This window comes from Crinia signifera, chromosome 4 (genome assembly GCF_055691185.1).
Source record: "Crinia signifera chromosome 4, ASM5569118v1, whole genome shotgun sequence".
In the NCBI taxonomy this organism is placed as follows: Eukaryota; Metazoa; Chordata; class Amphibia; order Anura; family Myobatrachidae; genus Crinia; species Crinia signifera.
The window spans coordinates 279,495,091-279,520,601 of NC_139220.1; the positions used below are offsets into that span (position 1 = coordinate 279,495,091).

The 25,511-nt window shown below is 43.2% G+C and overlaps 1 protein-coding gene across 1 annotated transcript; it reads left to right on the forward strand.

Annotated features, from left to right (window-relative positions):
- The first annotated feature begins 8,219 nt into the window (after positions 1–8,219).
- Positions 8,220–9,090, forward strand: TCIM (transcriptional and immune response regulator). Its single transcript, XM_083179822.1, has one exon. It carries the CDS (start codon positions 8,319–8,321, stop codon positions 8,604–8,606), a length of 288 nt encoding a protein of 95 aa, XP_083035948.1. The 5' UTR covers positions 8,220–8,318; the 3' UTR covers positions 8,607–9,090.
- The last annotated feature ends 16,421 nt before the right edge of the window (positions 9,091–25,511 follow it).

Genomic DNA, 25,511 nt, shown 5'->3' on the forward strand with positions numbered 1-25,511 from the left:
TAACCAGATATCGAGTTTGGGTTCCAATAACCAAAAGATTTAATTGGTTGAAGATTATGACATAAAAAAAATATGAATGAAACCTTTACAGGTAAAAAAAAAAAAAAGAAGTTATTTTATGTCATTTATAGAGAATTTTATTGTATGGTCTGTGCATAATCTAATAGCTGTTAGAATGCCTTTACACTAGTCACAGCGATTTATCTCGTCTTGTATGTATGGCTACTTATGTAGTCTGTCTAATTCAGAGGGATCAAGGATCCCTTTATTTTGAACTTTAGATGCATTTAACATGCAGCTAATCACACCGCCTGCCCCTACCGGCTAGTGCCGAACCCTAACACCCTGTCCCCTAAGTGTCTAACCCTCCCTCCCCATGGCCTAACCTTACCCCCGCAGCCTAATCCTAACCCGCCCTGGCATACTTTGCTTTCTTTCGGCAAGATTCCGACACAGGCGTCTTCATTGAGAGACACGGTCACTGGAAATATTAAGGCGGCCCATGCTTCAAAACTGAAAGTACCAGCGCCCCACACAAATGGAGGCTTCAGGTCCTGGGACACAGGAGCAGAGGGGAAGTGCCCCCTTCAGAGCTTTGTGCCCATCAGCGGAAGCCTCCGTTGTCGCCCGGAGTTCCGCCACTGAAACAGCGGATTTACAAAGCCCGCATCTATCTGTGTTTTGCCCTCAGAATGGGGCACATGCACAGCCAGCCTGCCCAGCCCTTGCATATATATTTCTCAGCCACATACACTCATTACTCTGTGTTCTGAACAAACATTACTTTATGCAATTAATAGAGATTCTATAAATCAGAAAATATCCAGATCATTATAAACAATGGTCAAGCGGAGACATGTAGATTAAAACAATTATATATTACATTTTCTAACCATACTTGGTTACTGTTTTCTTATGCTGGGTATGCGCCCATTCATATGAATGGCCAATATATTGTGGGCATGGCAGTGGGTATGTACCAGTGATATGTCTGCGAATTACTTAATTCATGGACCTTTTGTACTGAACCTGTAGCACAGCCAATGGCCAACAGATCTGCAGATAAATCGGGGCATTGTGCTGTCTACACGCGGTCACATGATGCGACGACCAACGTCACAGAGGGGTGGGAAAATTTAAATGCTCACCTAGCTGCTTGACAGGGACTGACAAATTGAGCGGCCAATCGTTGTACACTTAAATCGATTGGCTGCTCAGACGGCGGGTCCACCAACATATCTGTTGGGTGTGTTCCCAGCCTTAGGGGGTTATTCAGATCTGATCGCTCAGCTGATATTTTGTGAAAATTATGCAGATTGGCGATTACCAACAAATCCATGCGAAAGCTGCTCGACATCTAATGATTTTACACTGTGTGCAGTCTGTGCATAGCCAGGACTTACTGGGCAGGTGCGATAGAAACAGGGGGCGGAGCTGACGTCACACTCCTTCCCCTCAAACACCGAGCCACGCCCGATCAATTATCGCACGGCCTGTGAATTTGCAGCCATACAATCAGGTCTGCTTAATCTCCTTAATATCTGAAGGAGTGATGCAGGTGGTCATTGATGGTGAGGGGCACAAAGTCATTGTGGTTACGGGGGGACTTGCTGAACTTCTGGGCTTTTCTTCCAAATACAATTTAACATAAAATTGGTTGTTCAAAATCTGCCCCAATACAATGGGCTGAGTCATACAAGGCTGAGTCTAAAAACATTTCCTTATTAATGAAAGGTTGTAAACAGAGATGGAAGTTACCTAATAAGTGTAGCCCTGAGGCCGCTGTCGCCCTTTCCAGTATCACCAGCCTCAATTTTACCAAACTCTTTTCCAGGAAACAACCTGCTCCTCACACCAGCCCGTTTTACTCTTCCGTCCACACCCAGAACATTTACCAGCAACAGTTAATCTCAGGTGGTTGTTACAAAATCTTGAATTTAATCTTTTAATGAATAAAAAAAAAAGTTATAAACTAAGGCATACACATATTATATATATATATATATAGAGAGAGAGATAGAGAGAGATGGGTAGGTGTTATCCTATATGGAGAACACACAGCACTAACAGGCTAACAGCAAGCAATATCAAGAGGAAGGAGCTTAGGGCTCCGAAACTGTTGCTCGAATAAATTTCACATTCTTCACAAGACCTTGAGTGCCGTGCTGTGTGTTCTCCATATAGGATAACACCTACCCATCTCTGCATTAATTCCTGCAAAGGCACCGGGGCAATTAACCCCTTAGCAAGGAGTGCAGGATCGCCATCCAGTATATTAATTATTAAGATATGCGGTGGGCCACTAGGTCCATGTTTTCATACACACCGCACACCCTGCACCCATGTAATTATACTCAACTCTTAATTGGCTCACCGCTGGCAAATTTTAAATTCGCATACAGATGTTTTCCCATTAAAAAGTATACAAATCGCAAATTTAATGGGATGGATATTTGGGGGAAAAGTTACTAAAAATCACCACACAAACAGACGAGGTTGTGATGGGCGATTTTGATAGAACTATGGTTCTGTCCAAAAAAAAATGTGTAAAAAAAACAAATAAACAAAAAAAAAAAAAACAGTTTGGGGTCCCCCCTCCTGAGCATAACCAGCCCCGGGCTCAAAGAGCCGGTCCTGATTTAATAAAATCACTGGTCAAACCGAGCAGGGGTCCCCCGGATTTTATAAAACCAGTACCAGGCTCAAGTGCCGTTCCTGGTTCCCAAAATTTGGGAGACACAATGAGTATTTTCAAGCACCAGCACCGGCCCAACCAGCCAGCAGGGTAATGCCACGGCCAGGGGCAGACTTTTTAAACAAGTCCCTCCGGCCAAAACATTCACGCCCTGCGACTATTGATCCTAGAAATCGCACCCTCAGAGTCCCCGTCTGTACATATAGGTCATAGCGAATGCCCAGATGGCTTCTATCAAATACCTGCGGCTGGCTGAGTATGGCGGGGGCAGCTGGACGATTGTTAAGCCACTGGAGCGGTGTCCACACGAGGTTACTTACATCCTGAACTTGGGGCATCAAAGCATCCAGCTGGACAAGAATCACTAGTCCACATCTCCACAACAGCATACAATGGCCCAAGAGCCCATCATTCCAGGCCACACATCAGCCGACCGGTATGTGGAGCTATTTCATCACTAAGCGGAAGACGCACCGCCATCACCCCCGGCTTCCGGCATCTTGTCACTTTGTATGCAACTTCAGGAATGCACGTAGGATGACGATGGAACACACCGCCATCAGCCCTTGTGTAGACTCCGGAACACACAGAGGGTGACAGTGGAGCACACCGCCATCCCCCCGATCTCCCGGATGTCACCACAGGAAAATAATAATAGTTTTGTCTCATGATATTGCCAAGCAACTAAATACAAGAGTACCTATTTACTTCTCCACTATCCAAGTCGCTCTCCATAAAAAAAAGCTTATTCTGTATTTAAATTACTATACAGTAGAATGAATGTGTCTACAAGGCACCTACAAAAAATCCCAAATGCACAATGAAAACAAAGTTAAGAAAAAGAAAACCATAGGCCACATAAATATAAACATAAAAATAAAGAATATCAAACAAATCTATATACTGTACAGTACTTATTAATATAGATGAATAAGGAAAAAATCTTTATAAAGAATATTCAAAAACAACAATACTATTAAGCTGCAGCACATAACAGAAGTTATAAAATATGCATGAGCAGTCCCACTATAAAAAAAAACATTCAGATTTGACTCCTCATTCAATCCTAATGGTGTCAATGTGTCAAAATCATATTTTAATTTGCATTCCTTATGTAATCATTTCAAATGACGGTCTCCTCCCCCTTTAAATGGTCTGACTTGAAAAAGTGTCATAAATCTAAAGTCTTTGATGATATGTCCAGCTTCAAACAAATGTTCCAAAACTGGTGGTGTACTAGAGTCTCTGGCATTGGCTGCTTCTTTAATCGAAGAACAATGCATTGCAATTCGTTCCTTTAGTTCTAATTATATTACCAATGTATAACTTCTGGCATGGACACACCATGACATAAACTATATATTTGCTGTCACATGACATCCTTTGCTGTAATGACGGCTCCGGCAACATTTGCATGTGCCCGCGCAGATCCTCTGTGAACAAAGACACAGCACTGACCGTCCTCCACTGAATCAGGCCCAGAGGCAGGCAAGAAATGAAAGGGTTAACGTGTTACATGACAAGACAGTAATGCTTTGATGTACAGTACGTAAATGCATAAGCCTATTACTGCCTAATATGTATTACAAGTAGGATGGTATATTCCTTCACATGAGTTATGAAGACATAAGGCATCAGATGTTTCCCTGGAGTTAGATAACACTATAACTGTGTGTATATATATATATATATATATATATATATATATATATATATATATATATATATATATATATATATATATATATATATATATATATATATATATATATATATATATATACACACACACACACACACACACACACACACACACCCATAGAGGCTGAGTATCCGCAACAATACTCTAAAATTAGAAGCGGAATGGCACATGCATGCAGGCATGCTAATAGGCAACAGTAGGGAACTTCCTATAGTAAGGCAGGGTCATCAGCATTGGCATGGCAGTCTGTGGGTACGTGAGGGTATAGCTGGCTGTGTTATTGTTTATCTTGCAATTAAACAAAGTACTTGTAAAACAAATCATCTCACATCCCTTGAATTAAGTAAAGCCTTTATGGCTTCCTGATACAAGCCTTTGTTCTTTATTTAGCATACAGTACACCATCTAACTACTCACACCCTTTAATGTTCTTGCCCCTGTTACATCGCGATGGAGACGTGCATCCCCTGGGGCTAAACACAAAAGGGTTTATTTACTGAGATGGGCGTTCCATTTCAGATGGGATGTTGCTATGGCCAACCAATCAGATACTATCTATTCTCTTTTAGAAGGTGTTAAATAAATAAGTAGTTTCTGATTGGTTGTGATGGGCAATATCCATCTGAAATAGAACTCCCACCTTAGTCAATTTATCCCAAAGACTGTGCATACTGGGTAGTTGCTCAAAATGACAGTTGGAAAAAAAAACACCTTAACATACAAACTTGCGCATTGTCTTATTTAAAAAAAAAAGAAGTTAAAATACAGTTCTGTTAAGCCATTTAAGCTTGAACATGTATGGGCTGCAAAGGTGAAATGCAACTTAATAAAAAGTAATTATGTACTGTTGATATCATACTAACTGATCTAATTATCTAACTATGGGGCAGATGTATTAAGCCTTAACAAGAGATAAATGCAAGGGCGATAAAGAGATAAATGTCCAGCCAATCACCTCCTAACAGCCATGTTATAGGCTGTGTTTGAAAAAAGTAAGTAAGGAGCTGATTGGCTGGACATTTATCTCTCTTTATCACCCTTGCATTAATCTCTTGTTAAGGCTTAATACATCTGCCCCATTGTGATCATAATTGCTAAGAGTCAAATCTTGAGGTAACTTTCACCGCGGAATGCTGTAAACATCTCTTCTGGCATGTTGACGGTAGAGTTCTTAAAATTGACATTTGTGAATAAGGACTTAAGATATTTTTAGTCAGATAGTATAATAAAAACTAATGTTCACATAACATTATGGCTGCTTTATTGAGGCCTAATGTGTGTATTTTGTGCTATTCCCACCGCATTGGGGAGATGGGGTAGGGACAGAGGCGTATCTATAATGGGGGTAGTGTGCTCGGTGCACACGGGCCCTGAGTCCCAGGGGGGCCCTCAACACTGCACCCATTTTGATAATACTTACCCTGCAGAGTCCAGCGGCAGCATCGATGCAGCAATCGCCGGGAAAAATGGTGCGGCGGCCATTTTTACGGTGATCTGTGCATGCGCAGTGGACTCTACAACGCAGCTGAGGTTCGTGGGCGCACAGTAGGGTCCGAACGCTAGAGCACCCAGACCCTACTGCTCCTGGCAGAGAGGAGGGGGCCCGGCTGAGGAGGCTGCACAAGGGCCCACTCCTCTCTTTAGAAGCCCTTGGGTAGGGAAACATATATTCATACCTGATTTGAGCAGGACAGTTACAACTTTCTGGTTTTAGGTGAAACTGCACCTGAATGACCTCCTGTGTCCTCTCTTTCCAGGTATGAAATCTGCATTCTCATGAAGGTAACCTTCAGTTAATATACAGGTTGTCACATTTTTGTTCAAAATAAAATTGTTGTAGCGGCACATCCATCCAACCAACAATTCTCTGATTTCTCAGCATGGATCGGCGATCCGATCATCATTTGACTCGATGATCAGAGACTTGTTGGGAAATCGGCATGTAAAACACCCTGACTCGCCAACTTTGCTCATTTTTGAGCCAGAATCTGCAAAACAATTTCAACATTAGACTGTAGATGTATGGGCCCCAGAAGCCATAACTAACGCTGCAATTTTGTTTTTCAACAGCTACATACCGAAAACATTATTATGCATCTATTGGGGTGGGCTGTACATGGATGTGCACTGTGCATGCGAAAGGTTTATTTATGGTGACATTTTTGTAGCTACAAGCCAGACCTGATAGTATTTCCTACTACACAGCAGCACAGACACCACAACAGCCATTAATCAGACCCTTGTTTAACACCAGCATAAACAGAGATGCATCCAAAACATTTCAAGAGTAACTATGATAAACTGCAGAGCTTACGCTTAAACAAACATCTCTGTATTACAAGAGGATGGGGGGGGGGCTGACTCATTTAGTACTTGCATACACAGCCTTTTTCATGGGGCCTTCCACGGTTACTACTATTTTTAAAATGCTTGACTAAACCAAATGAGTTGGGGAAATGCAGCCTCCATACGCAGGGCCTGATTAACCATTAGGCTGATTAGGCTGCAGCCTAGGGCTCCAGGACTGGGGGGCTGCAGGTTCCATGCTTGTTAGCTATCACCCTTTCCAATGTACTGTGGTGGGAAAAGTTATTAAGGTGACAGCCAGGTGGCTGTGCCAATGTACCTTACTGATGGAACATTACTTTATGTACATTGTGCTACAGCGCCAGTCTAAAGCCAAAGTCTCCTTCACATGCCACAAGCATTAGATCCTACATGCCAGGTGTATAACCTTTGTTACATGCACATGGGCAGTATGACTGGCGAGTCCCTGAGCGCCCATACACGTGTGTTTAGCAGCATTATAAGGGGAGCTACATGTGGCGTGCGGTGGGGTGAGGCAAGTGAGGCACAGCCTTTCCTGTCATACTAGCATATATACTGATGTTTTGAATTGATAAATGATGTCACAAATACAAATAATTTATAAAAAAAGTCTTATTTTTATTATTGTAATAATTTTTATAGTCAAAACTCTGGAGTAAAAAGTCTATGGCAGGTGAGGCACTGCCTCACCTGGCTACCTTTTCTGCACCTCTCTTATAATGCTGGTATGTACACCTGGGCTCATATATTGTGTGCAAATCTGGCTCTGGTACTTGCCAGGGACTCTTGAGCCATTTACCTCACCGCACGTCCCAACATGTGTATTAGCCTATGGCACCTGGAACCTTTACTTAGGACTTGTCCATATGGGCAGAGAACTGACAGACAAGTTTCAGTGACAAAGAAAATTCGCAATGAAAATGCCATTTGGGCACAGAGCACAGTGGCAGAACTTCATTAGGCAATGGAGTCCTTTGCCATCGAGCTCCTAGCCTAACTGCTTGCCACCTCAGGCGGGTGCCAGCAGAGATGATAGTCACCTGTTACATACATTACATAATAGCTCCATAAGGTGCCCATTACTTATGTCCCCCAATGCCCTAAATTAAAGTATTATTTGCCTTCTATATTTCATTATTAACCTTTGGTTTATTTTTTTTATTGTATTATTGTAATCTTCAGAGCATCTATCCCTGTAATACTAATAAGTATGTTGCATGGGTGCAATATACTGCAGATTTTTACTAACCGCATTCCAAGTGATCCCTGCACATGGGAGGAGAGAAACATGCCCCGCACCTGCAGCAGCACAGGCGATGGCTGTGGCTGGTAAACCTACGCATTAGTGAGTACTAGGACTTCTGCACAATCTCAGGGCTCTGCCGCTCCAGAGGCTGCTTCCAGGCAGAAGGGGTTAACGTCCCAGTTCCGGTCCCTCCCCGGGGGGGCGGGGGATAATGTCAGCAGCACTGACTCAGGGTATATAAGCGGCTAAGGCAGCAGTTTCCAACACACTCAGCCAGCAGCTGCAGATGACACATCATCCTGCTACCTGTAGTCAGTCACACTGCCAAGACCCGGCCAGCCTGCAGCATGTCCACCTCCCTGAGAGTCAGCCCCTCCGTGCACGGCTACCACTTTGACACTGCCGCCCGCAAAAAAGCCGCAGCCAACATCTTCCAGGGCGTAGACCAGGACTCCCTGCAGCGGCTATTCAAGAAATGCGGGGACAAGAAGGCGGAGGACAGAGCCAGGATCATCTTCTGCATTGACCAGGACAATGAGGAGAAAGCACGGGCACTGCTGGCCCTGAAGCAGAGGACCAGGGACAAGATCCTGCAGTTCCTACGGCTCAGGAAGCTGCCTCTACAACTGATCTGAACGCCTTGGCAGCAGAGCTTATAATCTAAGCGTTGCAATGGAAGTGACCCTGAGGCGTCTGCTCTGAAGGGGAAGCCTGGTGAGCCTGTACAGTCACTGCTAGAGACAGTGCTCCAGAGAGCGTGTGTACAGACTGTTCCACAGAGCTTGCAATCTAATCTACAGAGACTGTGCCTGCCTGGTGACGAGTCTATAAGACACGTGCTCGGAAGAGACTGCACGCAGGTCTGCAGGGGGTGACCGTGCCAGCTGAGCACTACCAGCTGGATGGGGGCATCTCGCTGTGCCACGTGAATGCCCCTAATGGAACTGGCTCCAGATCAATCTCCTGGCAAACGGCTTTTGGGGAGAAGCAGCCCCCATATGGACAGAGGACCGAGTTTCTACAAATAGACTATTTTTTAAATTACTGGTGCTAAAATACCTAAGCTATTTATTATTTGCCGACTATATTTTGTTAATAAATTTATTTTTTATAATTTTACTTTTCTACTTTGTATGTCTTTTTTATTTGTATTAGTAATAATAAGAATATCATCCTGGTTCTGCTCATTGTAGGCACACTGGTGTAAACTAATATTAAATATTCCCTGCTTAATGTATGACAACTCCCATCCATCCATCCATCCTGCTCAGCATCCTCCCCTCTGGTAACAGCAGTAGATAAACCCATGGTCAGGGTAGCTTTCTAGCAGAAAGGTGTGCTGTGACTTGTAGTTCCACAACAGTTACAGGGTGTTTGCGCTTCCCATACTGAGGTCTCGCTTTATGGCTGCTGCACTTGTTTCCCTCTAATCTAGTTCAGTCACACCTACTCATTTTAAATAATTTTATTTAATGAGTGATTGCCTTGCAAGTGCATTCTTAATATATTGGGCAATGCCAGCATTGGTATATGTTACAGTATGCAAACTCTAAATCCGGTGTTCTCCACCTTTTAAACTACATAACTGCTGACAGGCCATCCTTTGGCTGAAGGAACAGGTGGGGTAATTATCGACCAAGCAACAGAAAATTCACCTGGGCATGACTAAAGAAATCCACAAAACATGACCTGTTGGGGGCACTTGATGACTAGGTTTGAGAACCCATGATCTAAATAAATTATTTATCTTTGGGGATATGAAAATAATAAATTGCAAAATGCAATCAGGGGTACAGTCACAGGGGTATATATAGATTCCAAATATGTGATACCACCTATAGGCCCTTGTTCTGGTTCACTCTCAAAGGCAAATTCCTTCTCAAATGGAAAAAAATGTGCACTGGAGGTGGGGCAGATGTAACATGTGCAGAGAGAATTAGATTTGGGTAAGTTATTTTGTTTATGTGCAGGGAAAATACTGACTGCTTTATTTCTACACTGCAATATAGATCTCATTTTGAAGAAAAACCCCACCCAAATCTAATTCTCTCTGCACATTACACATCTGCCCCACCTGCAGTGCACATGGGTTTTGTCCATTTGACAAGCAATTGGCTTTTTTTTTTAGTGAAACAGAATAAGGGCCTTAGTACATTCAAGGATATTGGAGTTAGAAACTAAATGTTCTATGTCTGTGGTTCAGAGACTCCATGGATATCAAGTTTGCAGATAAATCAAATCAACCAAGGTACTAAATATAAGACACCTGTGCTCAAGTATAGGATATCTCTATAATGTGGATCGTTGGGTTGTCTTAAGTACTGAATTTTGGGACATTCAGGGGTAATGCTGAGTGACAGATCTACAGTATGGGGAAGGGGGTCTCTGTCCAGTGAGTTGTGCTCTTCTAGTAATGGTTAATTAGTCATTTATGACCATAGCCTCAAAGGGGATGTATCATGGTGAAAATAAAATTGCACATAAACATATGTAACCATGGAAATATTTCTGATATAAAATCTGCAGCTATAGATGCGTACACACGTACAGATTTTCTGTGATCTATCTGGTGGGAACAAAAACCTGGAAATGTATGGGAGCATATGAAAATCAAAAATTTGTTCCCAAACACTTGAAAACAGACAGTGATCAGTCAGACAAATTGTTTAATCGTTCTGATATAACAAATATTATCAAAGCATATTTTTTTTTTCTGTTTTCCTGCATTTGGGTGGAAATTTATGATTGTCATATGCTCCCATACATTTCCAGGTTTTTGTTCCCACCAGATAGATCAGACAGAAAATCTGTACGTGTGTACCCAACTTATTTCTTATGCACCTATGAGGTTTCTCACTAGAAGCACAGCCCCAACAACAGCAATATAATTCTGTTACTGAGCAGAGAGAAGGGAATGCCTGCACTCCCATGTAGGACAGATATAAGCTATATATAGGGAGAGGTGACAAACACCTTACATTGTGCTGCAAGTTCCATCACTTACCACAGGAATGTCAGGTGTGTATTGTCCTTCTAAATATAGAACTGATGCTGATAGGACAGTAGCGTAATCCACAGGGCTGAGAAAGGGTAATATTAACTCCGTGCCCTGACCTCACCTGCCTCCGTGTCTGTTCCCGGGGGAGGGGGTGGAGGAATTAATTCTGTATCTTTATGGAACTGCAAGTCTCAGCTTTGCCATGCCAGTCTGGATTATAGCTGTTCCATAACAGCTCAAAAGACTTAAAAGTTATAGGGGGCCAGATGCACTAAGCGTCAAAAGTACAATGGAGAGTGATAAACAACCAACCAATCAGCTCCTGCCTGACATTTTTCAAACACAGCCTGTGACATGGCAGGTAGGAGCTGATTGGCTGGCTGTTTATCACTCTCCATTTTATCACTTTTAAAGCTTATTGCATCTGGCCCAGTGAGAGAGCTGCTCTACATAAAGGTTTAGAAGCAGTACTGAGGAAACGATAGTCAGAGGGGTAAATTATTATCAGTTTCTTATGTAGTGCAGCATATTCGGTTGTGCTTTACAATGGGAACAACAGTAATAGAATAGAATAGGCAGTGATACACAAGGAATAGGAGCTAATTGTATAATGGTTCTGTAACATTGAGAAGGTTCATAATGGGCTGCATGACTAAAGGCACATACACACTAGATAATTTTTGGACCAATATCAGTCATTTTGGCCATATTGGTCAAAATATCAGCCTTTGAGTGAACGACGATGTGTGGTCCCCCTGCTCGTTCATCAAGATTGTTCGTTGACTGTGCAGGCAGGTCAGTTTCGGATGTCTTTCAGAAAAAGCTTCTTGCTAAAAAGAGTCTTGTTAGATCGTTCGTCATTCATCGTTCGTCCTATCGTTCAGTGTGTATGCACAATATTGTGTGCCCAGGTCGAAAAATCGTCACTGAGATTAAATTGGTGGAATGTAAATTCAACCGATAATTGTTGAAAAGTGCCAATATATTTATTAAATACTATTGGTCGGTGGAAATATTATTTATATTTTGGAAATATAACATTTAAGGTGGAGAGATGACATCCAATATGAAATGACAGAGAGGCGTTCACTCTAGTGCTCAGACCCTACTGCTCCCGGCAGAAGGAGGGGGCCCGGCTGGAGGAGCGTACACATGGTCATCCTCCTCTCTCATGATACCCCTGCATGGATCAATACCAATCACCAGATGGTGACAGGTCTGGGGAGGATAGGTAGATCTGAGTATCATTCATGCACAGATGATGATGAAATCTGAAAGATCTGATTAGTTTGCCAAGAGATGTGGTATAGAAATGTAACTGACATTAGGTTGGTTTTGTCTTTTTAATGATTGACAATTTGAAACACCAGACAACTGCAGGGAACCTATCAATGCCTGCAGTTCACAGATTACATTTACCTCAGAGCCTCTCTGTATAATATGTAGGTTTAGGGTCAGTACTATAGGCTGGAGATGAAGTTATGGAGCCTTTACATTAAAGGTGTATCAGGATAATTTCCCTTTCTCCAGATGCCTGGCTCAGGGGATTGGAGAAGCCAAATATATGGGAAATCCTCATCTCAGACCCCTCGCGGCACCCCAGGGTGCCTAAGTACACAGTTTGGGAACCGCTGCTTTATGCAGATAAAGATATAAGGGCAGATGCATAGGTGTAAGATGAGTGTACGTTAGTAAAAAGATAGATCCTAAGAAAAAAACATCTACTGTCGCGCACACACACAAACCTATAGGACTCTTGCAAAGCCTTCTTCTCTGTATCTGCATAGTGGGCCTTATGGTGCCCACACACGCACCAATCCCGGCGGTGCGATGCTATGCGATGGGGTGCGCGCTCCCGCGGCACCTCATCGCACAGTACAAAAAGTATGTGCTGCACATACTTTTTGTACTAGCTTTTTATTGCATAGCATCGCATCGCATGCACATCGCATGCACAAGGCATACGATGCAATGCTATGTGTGCTAGTTAAGCACAGAACGCACGCCGGGATCGATGCGTCTGTGGGCATCTTTATTCAGATCTAAGCTCAGTACAAATTTGTACAAAATTGCAGTGTAAAAATAATGCAGCCAGTATTTACCCTGCACAGAAACAAAATAACTCACACAAATCTAACTTTCTCTGCACATGTTACATCTGCCCCCCTGCAGTGCACATGGTTTTGCCCATTTTCCGTACAGATTTGTACTGAGCTCAGATCTGAATAAGGCCCAGTATGTGATTAGTTCACCACACCACAAGATCTCCTCGTCACTTTGTACCTGCATCTGTTCTATGCTAACTGCTAAAAGTGTACCTCCTAACAGGCATTTATACGCTTACATGCCGCTCCGCATGGGCTGTTTGTGTGTGAACTTTGCCAGTGATGCGGGGGCGGGCAGCTGACATCAGCAGATGTCAGCAGCCCGCCCTCTTCCCGTACAGGGGCGCTGCAGATCTAAGACACCAAGAGTGTCCTAGATCTGCGAGTGCTAGAGAAATCATTCGATGGTCGGCGATCATCGAATGATTTCTGCGCCGCACGCAAGCTGCGAATGGATTTTTATACGAACCATCCATTCGCATGCGTGGGGGTGTAGCCTGCGTGCAGGCGGCGGGCGTGCGGGCATCAGTGCGGGCGGAGTTTACATGACCTGCAAAGCTTCTAATTTCCAGAATGATCTCCTGTATTGGATCTGTGAATCACAGCGCCATTATTTATACATGAGAGAATCAGAGCACAGAACATGATTCAGATTCTTTGCGGTATATTTATAAGTCTGTTTGTTTTTCCTTTTTGTTGTTTATTAAGTGCTCAGAATAGCTCGGCCCAGCTGTGTTGGTCCTCAGGCAAATCCGTTCACCCCTTCACTGCCAAACTGACTGATATCCAAATAATATGTTACACGCTTTAATGGGCATTAACCAAGAAGCTAAATATATACCATAAGAGGTATGTAGGTATGTGAGCATCACCTGCTGACTATTACACAAAGCTCGTTATATTACAATGGGCCTTTAATTGCACAACTCTATTTTGTATAATCAAATAAATGAGACGTAGATTAAAAGTTACATCTTTAGACGTGACCTCTGAATTAAAATATAAAAATGAAATCCTGTATATTATGTTGGTATTAGGCAGTCGCTACTGTAAGTTATATAGCACTAGTGAAAAGCTCATCACAATGACGGCTTCTGCAATGTACTTTCATTTTGAGCTGTGACAGTTTTTACTTTCACTTTAAGCTGGACCAACTCCCACAAACTCTCCACCCCTATCTGCTCCTACCTCCAATCTACCTCCGTGATAGCCGATTGCCCGCTGCTTATCAGGGATTTTGTTTAGCTTGCCTCAAGCAGGAGTTTGCGAGATAACCTGCAGAGATATAAGATCAGTACAACTGACAGCATAACCTGCAGAGAAACAACAGCATAAATATATAATAACCTAAATAAAACCTATATGGGACGATCTCTATATGACCAACAAAGCACTAATAGAAATCTCAATATAAGTGTCATCTAAACATGTAAAATAATTTAATTGTCAATGATCTCCCTAACAAGAGAGATCCTGCATAATATTTGAATGCCCATAAGAACTGAACACTCTGTGTAAAGAAATTGCTACAAAATAAACAGTAACAATAACTCAATGAAAATGTATCCAAATGTATGAAACACATAACAGATACTTTTCTGGGCTGTATGCCAATTATTTTAAATAGTGTATTATTCAAGACTACAGAGGAGAAATAGAGTTAGGGGCCGTACACACCAGGACGATTTGGCATAAAAACCTCCGATTTCGATGGGTCGTACGAGCGTTTGCTATGAATTGGTGCAAAATCGTTTGTTTTAAGCCCACAATTCCGATCCGATGCGCGTACCCGCCGGTCGTAGGTCGGATTGAAGATCCTACCTACTGCAGTAAAGATCTATCAATCCGACCTCAGATTGGGGGCTGATTGTATGCAGATTGTGAAGATAATGAAAAAGCGGAAGTGTTAAATAAGTTCTTCTCATCAGTATTTACTAGGGGAGAGCAGTTAGTGGAAAGCACAGATACCTCAACTGGGACAAACAAACCGGACCTCAATATGGATCTCTCGACCGAGGATATAATTTTGAGGCTCAGCAAAATAAAAACTAACAAATCATCAGGGCCAGGTGGTATACATCCTAGGGTACTAATGGAGTTAAGGGAGGAACTAGCGACCCCTCTATATTGCATTTTTGAAAATTCACTATCAACAGGTATGGTACCAAAAGACTGGAGAATAGCAGAGGTAGTGCCAATATTTAAAAAAGGTAAAAGGGATGACCCTGCAAATTACAGGCCTGTGAGTTTAACATCAATAGTGGGTAAAATCTTTGAAGGAATTTTAAGGGATGGTATCCTGGAATACTTAGACCTTCATAGTTTACTTAGTATTAACCAACATGGGTTTGTGAAAAATCGTTCCTGCCAGACAAATTTACTGGGCTTCTATGAGGATGTCAGCAAAAACCTTGATAATGGAAACGCAGTAGATGTGGTCTTCCTTGATTTTGCAAAAGCTTTTGATACAGTACCACACAAGAGGTTGATAAATAAAATGGTGGACCTGGGACTAGGTGCAAATATCTGTAGATGGGTAGGGAACTGGCTGTGTAATAGAGAACAAAGAGTGGTTGTGAACAGTGCAGTATCAACTATGATACCAGTACTAAGTGGAGTGCCACAGGGTTCGGTACTGGGGCCCATCTTGTTTAACATTTATATTAACGATATCGGGATGGGGATTCTCAGCGATATATCCATCTTTGCTGATGACACAAAACTGAGTAGAGTTATTGAATCAACAGAGGATGTGAACATACTTCAAAATGATCTTAACAAACTAGATGAGTGGGCTAAAAAGTGGAAGATGAGGTTCAATGTGGATAAATGCAAGGTTATGCATCTCGGGAGACGTAACCAGTGTGCAAGTTACAACCTAAGCGGGGAGGCATTAGGTACTTCAGCACTTGAAAAGGATCTAGGAGTCCATATAGATAATAAGCTGGGGTGCAGTGTTCAATGTCACATTGCAACAAAAAAGGCCAACAGAATTCTAGCATGTATTAAAAGGGGCATGGAAACTAGGGACTCAAAAGTAATTATGCCACTGTACAAGGCATTGGTTAGACCACACCTTGAATATGGAGTACAGTTCTGGGCCCCACACTATAAAAAGGACATCATGGAATTGGAAAAAACCCAAAGAAGAGCAACAAAGCTTATTAGGGGAATGGAGAATTTAAGCTATGAGGAGAGATTAAGCAAGCTAGGACTATTTACACTAGAGAAGAGACGTTTAAGGGGGGACATGCTCAACATGTACAAATATATCGGGGGCCAATATAAGGAACTCTCAAGCACTCTTTTTACTGCAAGAAAGGAAACTAGGACACGAGGGCACGAATTTAGATTAGAGGAAAGAAAATTTCGTTCCCTCAAAAGAAAAAATTTCTTTACGGTCAGAGCAGTCAAACTTTGGAACTCTCTTCCTGGAGAGGTGGTGTTGGCAGATACAATAAATACGTTCAAAATAAGGTTGGACAAGCATTTATTGGATAAAAATATCCAGGGGTGCTAATAAGAACCATATTCTGTCTTTTACAAGGGATAAGCTATTAAAACGTAGGTTGAACTAGATGGACGCAAGTCTTTATTCAGCCTTATCTACTATGTAACTATGTAACTATGATCGTGTGCACTTGCCTCGTCAGACCGTCGTCAGATCCGGCTTGTTTATACTCATTTCCTGGTCACTCCCTCCGCAGCCATTTTGTGAGACTCGTGGATGGTACAGGATAGCAGTGACGGAGGATCCTGGATCTCAGCCAAATTGCAGACAGGTATTTGGACCTTCCCTACCCACCAATGCATTAGCTGCCCACTAATGCATTAGCTGCCCACCAATGCATTAGCTGCCCACCGCTGCCCACCAATGCATTAGCTGCCCACCGCTGCCCACCAATGCATTAGCTGCCCACCGCTGCCCACCAATGCATTAGCTGCCCACCAATGCATTAGCTGGCCACTGCTGCCCACCAATGCATTAGCTGCCCACCGCTGGCCACCAATGCATTAGCTGCCCACCAATGCATTAGCTGCCCACCGCTGGCCACCAACGCATTAGCTGGCCACCAACGCATTAGCTGGCCACCGCTGGCCACCAATGCATTAGCTGCCCACCGCTGGCCACCAATGCATTAGCTGCACACCAATTACCCCCCAGTGCATTTGATGCCCACCAATGCAGTGCAGTGATATATCTGTGTGTGTAAATGGTAAATAGCAAAACCACAGCAGGTCATGCTGGAATGTGTAGTTCAACTAAAGCAGGAGTGTCAAGGTTGGCCAACACTGGAATAGATGAAGCTGTGTACACTATCACCTTGTTTACAATAAAAAGGAAACTGGTTGGTGAAACTTTAAACTTTATTGTGATATTAACAAAAGTGAACCTGAAATAAAAGAAGTGTCTTAACAATATATAAACTATAATCATAGGATTTTGAAAAAAATAATTTTTTAATCTATTTTCTTATAGACATGTCTCAGGCTCTGGCAAAGGAACGTGACTTCGTCGAAGCATTTATCGACAAATACAGGGAGTACGAATGTCTTTGGAAGACGAAGTCCAAAGACTACAGTAACAAAATTAAAAGAACAAATGCCCTGGATGAGTTGGCCGATTTCAGCCGTTCGTATCACGTTGAAGCCAATGCGGAGTGGGTGCGGAAAAAAATCTAAAATCTCCGCACTGTGTTCCTAAAAGAGCATAAGAAAATGCAGACCACCAAGAGATCTGGTGCCGGAGCCGGCGATGTGTATGAGACCTCCTTGTGGTACTACAATCTCTTAACCCCTTCCCGACATTTGACGTACATTTACGTCATGGTCGGGAAGTACTTCCCGACACATGGCGTAAATGTACGTCATGGCATTTAACTGTCACCGCGTCTATAGACGCGGTGACAGTTTCAACATGTCTGCTGTCCCTGACAGCAGACATGTCCGTGCATGCCCAGGGGGGGCTGCGATGCCGCCCCCCCGTCGGCGATCGCTGTGATTGGCTGTTCAGTGTGAACAGCCAATTACAGCGTTTTCCTGCGTCACCGGCGAATAACGTTCGCCGGTGACACGGGATCAGAGGTAATTGGTGCTGTAAAGTACAGCACCAATCACCGCGGGGTGTGAGGGTGACACTGGTGTCACCCCACCGCACCCCGCCCGCCCCCAAAGGCCGTGATTGGTTCGTCGGACCGACGGACCAATCACAGCCAAGGAGGGGGATTTAAACTAACGGTGACTGCACTGCAGACGCCATTCCGGTCTGGAATAGCGTGCAGTGCGGTCACCGTACCTCCCTGCCGCCATACTGACCAGAACCTTGCTCCATAGCTTGCTCCATACTTACCTGATCGCTGCTTCATCACTGCTTCCTGGATCCTGTTACTACTTGTGCCTTCCTGTGAAATTGTGCTGCTGCAGTGTACTAGCTAGATAGATAGAGAGATAGAGAGATAGATAGAGAGATAGAGAGATAGAGAGATAGAGAGAGATAGAGAGAGATAGAGAGAGATAGAGAGAGATAGAGAGAGAGATAGTGTCAGAGAGTGCTGATCGCTGCTTCATCACTGCTTCCTGGATCCTGTTGCTACTTGTGCCTTCCTGTGAAATTGTGCTGCTGCAGTGTACTAGCTAGATAGAGAGATAGATAGAGAGATAGAGAGAGATAGAGAGAGAGAGATAGATAGAGAGGCCTAGTGACAGAGTGCTATATTTTGTGCTGCTGCAGTGTGATAGTTATAGAGAGATAGAGAGAGATAGAGAGAGATAGTGTCAGAGAGTGCTATATTTTGTGCTGCTGCAGTGTGATATAGTTATAGATAGAGAGAGATAGAGAGAGAGAGATAGATAGAGAGGCCTAGTGACAGAGTGCTATATTTTGTGCTGCTGCAGTGTGATAGTTATAGAGAGATAGAGAGAGAGAGATAGAGAGAGATAGTGACAGATTGTGCTATATATTTTTGATATAACTGACTGCTGCCCCCTCCTTTTGTGCTGATCAGTATAAATTAACTGATCAGCAACTTTTTGGGGGCGCAGGTTTTTTTTTATATATAGATATACCTGTCAGTGCTGCTGCTGCAGTGTCATAGAGTGATAGATAGTGAGAGATAGAGAGATAGAGAGAGATAGTGACAGAGAGTGATAGAGAGTGCTAAATTTTTTGTCTGCTGCCCCCGCCTTTTGTGCTGATCACTATATCTGAGGTGATCAGCAACTTTTTTGGGGGTACAGAGGTTTTTTTTTTTTTATATATACCTGTCAGTTGCACCAAAGGTTGTGCACCTGCTGCACCTCACTGGTAATCAGTGTCGCATCACTGATCACCTTTTTTTTTTGTGTGTGTGTGCTGTGGGGTCTTTTTTTAATTTTTTTTTTACACACACTGTGATTTTGTGGGTGTCCTGTGGCCGCTGTGCGCTGATCAGTGACGTACATCACTGATCATCTTTTTCGGTACAGGGTTGATCTATATATTTTTTTTTTTGATCAAATTCCTGTTGCCTTTGAGCGCTGTTCAGTGACAGACGTTACTGACCAACATCTGTGCTCAATTTTTGGCGCAGGACCTTTTTTTTTTTTTAACCCCTTAAATTTTTTATTTTTAACCCCTTCATTTTTTTTTTTTTTTATTGGTATAAAGTATTTTTTTTTTTTCTGCACCACATACACACTACACACTACATACCCCCCGGATTGAAATAAAGTTTGTACCCCCCCCTACACTATACACGTGTTGAAACATTTCACTACCAGTAACACAAAAATAAAAATGGCATCCCAAATGTCCTCCCAAATGTCCTCCCAAATGTCCTCCCAGTCATCCAGGAGAATGTATTCAGCGGAGGAGGCATATGCCCTGCTTGCTTCTGACTCTGACACAGCCAGTGATGCAAGCGGGGAATTTGAAGGATTCGCCTTAAGCTCCTCTTCCTCCTCTGGTGATGAGGGACCCCCTCAAAGACGCCCCCGTAGAGCAGCTGAGACCCCCCCCCCCAATAATTGATCTCGTATGGACCCCACCACCAGACAATTTTGAGCCCCAGGTTCCTGAGTTTTTGGCCATGCCAGGAATCCAATTTGATTCCACAGGTCTCAGAGAAATTGACTTTTTCAAATTATTTTTCTCTGATGATTTTATAAATTTAATGGTGGACCAAACTAATTTATATGCCCAGCAGTTTATTGCTCAAAACCCCACGTCATCATTTGCTAGGTGGACCCCTGTAGATGCAGTAGAGATGATGACGTTTTGGGGTCTGGTGTTTCATATGGGCATAGTAAAAAAGCCAGAAATTAGGCAATATTGGAGTACAGATGTTCTGTACAGTACTCCATTTTACCGTATGGCCATGCCCCGGACTCGATTTGAGACAATTCTTAAATTTATACATTACACCGATAATGCACAGTGCCCACCCAGAGATGATCCCACCTTTGACCGGCTATTCAAAGTCAGGCCGGTCATTGATCATTTCAGTGCCAAATTTGAAGAGGTGTACATCCCTGAAAAATTTATTTGTATCGACGAGTCCCTTATACATTTTAAAGGAAGGGTTAAATTCCGCCAGTACCTTCCCAGTAAGAGGGCAAGGTATGGCATAAAAATGTACAAACTGTGTGAAAGCACCTCAGGGTACACCCACAGGTTTAGGGTTTATGAAGGGAAGGATTCAAGAATTGAACCGCCAGAATGCCCCCCCTCCCTCATAGGTGTTAGTGGGAAAATTGTCTGGGATTTAGTGCACCCCTTCCTGGATAAAGGTTATCACCTCTATGTGGATAACTTTTACACCAGCATCCCCCTGTTTAAGGCCCTTGGTTCAAGAGGTACAGCAGCTTGCGGTACTGTGCGCAAGAACCAAAGAGGCCTCCCAAAAACGCACATTGCCCAAGTAATGAGAAGGGGTGAAAGCAGGGGAATATGCACCGAAAATATGTTGTTGGTCAAATATAAGGACAAGAGGGATGTCCTTATACTGACAACAATTCACGGAGACAGTACCACCTCCGTCCCTGTACGAGGTACCAGTACCCACACCTCCAAACCTAATTGTATCCTGGATTACAATAGGTACATGGGCGGAGTGGATCTTTCAGATCAGGTACTGAAGCCGTACAGTGCCCTGCGGAAAACAAAAATCTGGTACAAGAAGGTGGCCGTGTATATCATCCAGATGGCACTGTATAACGCTTACGTGCTATTCCGTTCTACCGGCCAGAGGGGGACATTTATGCACTTTCAAGAGGAAGTCATAAAGGGCCTAATATTTGGGAACCAGCAGGCAGAGGGCCCCAGTACTTCTAGTACTGGCCCCCGTATTGTACCAGGGCAGCATTTTCCTGATGAAATCCCCTCCACTGGAAAAAAGGGCAGGACACAAAAAAGGTGCAAAGTTTGCTATAAAAAGGGAATAAGAAAGCAAACTATTTTCCAGTGTGACACTTGCCCCGACAAACCCGGCCTATGTATAAAGGAGTGTTTTAAAATATACCACACATCTATGGAATATTAGGTTCATAATTTCACCGTGCTTCGGGGGTCTTGCTAATGCCACATAGCACCCACCATTCATTCCACCAGAATCTGAGCCGCAAAATCCAAAAATCACTCCTTCCCTTCTGAGTCCTGCCATGCACCCAACTGGTATTTTTTGGTCACATGTGAGGCATTGCCGTACTCGGGAGAAATTGGGGCACATATTTTGGGGTGCTTTGTCTCCTTCATTCCTTGTGAAAATGAAAAATTTTGAGCCAGAACTGCATTTTTGTGTAAAAAAATGTAATTTTTCATGTTCACTGCCCACTTGTATCAAAATTGGTGAAACCCCTGGGGGTTTGAAATGTACACTATACCCCTAGATGAATTCCCTGAGGGGTGTAGTTTGCAAAATGGGGTCACTTGTGGGGGGGTTCCACTGTATTGGTGCTTTGGGGGTCTTGCTAATGCGACATAGCACCCACCATCATTCCACCAGAATTTGTGCTGCAAAATCCAAATATCACTCCTTCCCTTCTGAGTCCTGCCACTTTTTGGTCACACATGAGGCATTGCCGTACTCGGGAGAAATTGGGGCACAGATTTTGGGGTGCTTTGTCTCCTTCATTCCTTCTGAAAATGAAAAATTTTGAGCCAGAACTGCATTTTTGTGTAAAAAAATGTAATTTTTCATTTTCACTGCCCACTTGTATCAAAATTGGTGAAACCCCTGGGGGTTTGAAATGTACACTATACCCCTAGATGAATTCCCTGAGGGGTGTAGTTTGCAAAATGGGGTGACTTGTGGGGGGGTTCCACTGTATTGGTGCAACATAGCACCCACCATTCATTCCACCAGAATATGTGCTGCAAAATCCAAAAATCACTCCTTCCCTTCTGAGTCCTGCCATGCACCCAACTGGTATTTTTTGGTCACATGTGAGGCATTGCCGTACTCGGGAGAAATTGGGGCACAGATTTTGGGGTGCTTTTTCTCCTTCATACCTTCTGAAAATGAAAAATTTTGAGCCAGAACTGCATTTTTGTGTAAAAAAATGTAATTTTTCATTTTCACTGCCCACTTGTATCAAAATTGGTGAAACCCCTGGGGGTTTGAAATGTACACTATACCCCTAGATGAATTCCCTGAGGGGTGTAGTTTGCAAAATGGGGTGACTTGTGGGGGGGTTCCACTGTATTGGTGCTTGGGGGGTCTTGCTAATGCGACATAGCACCCACCAAAATTCCACCAGAATCTGAGCTGCAAAATCCAAAAATCACTCCTTCCCTTTTGAGTCCTGCCATGCACCCAACTGGTATTTTTTGGTCACATGTGAGGCATTGCCGTACTCGGGAGAAATTGGGGCACATATTTTGGGGTGCTTTTTCTCCTTCATACCTTCTGAAAATGAAAAATTTTGAGCCAGAACTGCATTTTTGTGTAAAAAATGTAATTTTTCATGTTCACTGCCCACTTGTATCAAAATTGGTGAAACCCCTGGGGGTTTGAAATGTACACTATACCCCTAGATGAATTCCCTGAGGGGTGTAGTTTTCAAAATGGGGTGACTTGTGGGGGGGGTTCCACTGTATTGGTGCTTGGGGGGTCTTGCTAATGCGACATAGCACCCACCAAAATTCCACCAGAATCTGAGCCGCAAAATCCAAAAATCACTCCTTCCGTTCTGAGTCCTGCCATGCACCCAACTGGTATTTTTTGGTCACATGTGAGGCATTGCCGTACTCGGGAGAAATTGGGGCACATATTTTGGGGTGCTTTTTCTCCTTCATACCTTCTGAAAATGAAAAATTTTGAGCCAGAACTGCATTTTTGTGTAAAAAAATGTAATTTTTCATTTTCACTGCCCACTTGTATCAAAATTGGTGAAACCCCTGGGGGTTTGAAATGTACACTATACCCCTAGATGAATTCCCTGAGGGGTGTAGTTTTCAAAATGGGGTGACTTGTGGGGGGGTTCCACTGTATTGGTGCTTGGGGGGTCTTGCTAATGCGACATAGCACCCACCAAAATTCCACCAGAATCTGAGCTGCAAAATCCAAAAATCACTCCTTCCCTTTTGAGTCCTGCCATGCACCCAACTGGTATTTTTTGGTCACATGTGAGGCATTGCCGTACTCGGGAGAAATTGGGGCACAGATTTTGGGGTGCTTTTTCTCCTTCATACCTTCTGAAAATGAAAAATTTTGAGCCAGAACTGCATTTTTGTGTAAAAAATGTAATTTTTCATGTTCACTGCCCACTTGTATCAAAATTGGTGAAACCCCTGGGGGTTTGAAATGTACACTATACCCCTAGATGAATTCCCTGAGGGGTGTAGTTTTCAAAATGGGGTGACTTGTGGGGGGGTTCCACTGTATTGGTGCTTGGGGGGTCTTGCTAATGCGACATAGCACCCACCAAAATTCCACCAGAATCTGAGCCGCAAAATCCAAAAATCACTCCTTCCGTTCTGAGTCCTGCCATGCACCCAACTGGTATTTTTTGGTCACATGTGAGGCATTGCCGTACTCGGGAGAAATTGGGGCACATATTTTGGGGTGCTTTTTCTCCTTCATACCTTCTGAAAATGAAAAATTTTGAGCCAGAACTGCATTTTTGTGTAAAAAAATGTAATTTTTCATTTTCACTGCCCACTTGTATCAAAATTGGTGAAACCCCTGGGGGTTTGAAATGTACACTATACCCCTAGATGAATTCCCTGAGGGGTGTACTTTGCAAAATGGGGTGACTTGTGGGGGGGTTCCACTGTATTGGTGCAACATAGCACCCACCATTCATTCCACCAGAATCTGTGCTGCAAAATCCAAAAATCACTCCTTCCCTTCTGAGTCCTGCCATGCACCCAACTGGTATTTTTTGGTCACATGTGAGGCATTGCCGTACTCGGGAGAAATTGGGGCACAGATTTTGGGGTGCTTTTTCTCCTTCATACCTTCTGAAAATGAAAAATTTTGAGCCAGAACTGCATTTTTGTGTAAAAAAATGTAATTTTTCATTTTCACTGCCCACTTGTATCAAAATTGGTGAAACCCCTGGGGGTTTGAAATGTACACTATACCCCTAGATGAATTCCCTGAGGGGTGTAGTTTTCAAAATGGGGTGACTTGTGGGGGGGTTCCACTGTATTGGTGCTTGGGGGGTCTTGCTAATGCGACATAGCACCCACCAAAATTCCACCAGAATCTGAGCTGCAAAATCCAAAAATCACTCCTTCCCTTCTGAGTCCTGCCATGCACCCAACTGGTATTTTTTGGTCACATGTGAGGCATTGCCGTACTCGGGAGAAATTGGGGCACAGATTTTGGGGTGCTTTGTCTCCTTCATACCTTCTGAAAATGACAAATTTGGAGCCAGAACTGCATTTTTGTGTAAAAAAAATAATTTTTCATTTTCACTGCCCAGTTGTACCACAATTGGTGAAACCCCTGGGGGTTTGAAATGTACACTATACCCCTAGATGAATTCCCTGAGGGGTGTAGTTTGCAAAATGGGGTCACTTGTGGGGGGGTTCCTAACTTTTAGCATCTTATGGTGCCTTGAAACCTACATGGTGCCTAAAAAATAATCTCATAAAAAGGAGGCTCCAAAATCAAGTAGGTGCTCCTTCTATTATGAAGCCTGTGGTTTGGTCACCGTGCACACTAGGGCCACATATAGGATATTTATGAAAACAAAAGAATTGGGGGAATCAATTTTTAGTCACATTTCTCTAGTAAAATGTACTGTGTTCCTTATAAAAATGTATTAAAATTGCAAATCTGCAAAAAAAAAGAAATTTTGAAATTTCACCTGCACTTTGTTTTAATTCCTGTGAAACACCTAAAGGGTTAACAAACTTCCAAAATGCTGTTTTGAATACTGTGAGGGGTGCAGTTTTTGAAATGGCATCATTTATGGGGGTGTCTCACATACAAGTCCCTCAAAGTCACATC

What these genes read in the sequence shown, in the direction of transcription:
- TCIM (XM_083179822.1), top strand. Translation starts at nt 8,319, where the DNA reads ATGTCCACCTCCCTGAGAGTCAGCCCCTCCGTGCACGGCTACCACTTT.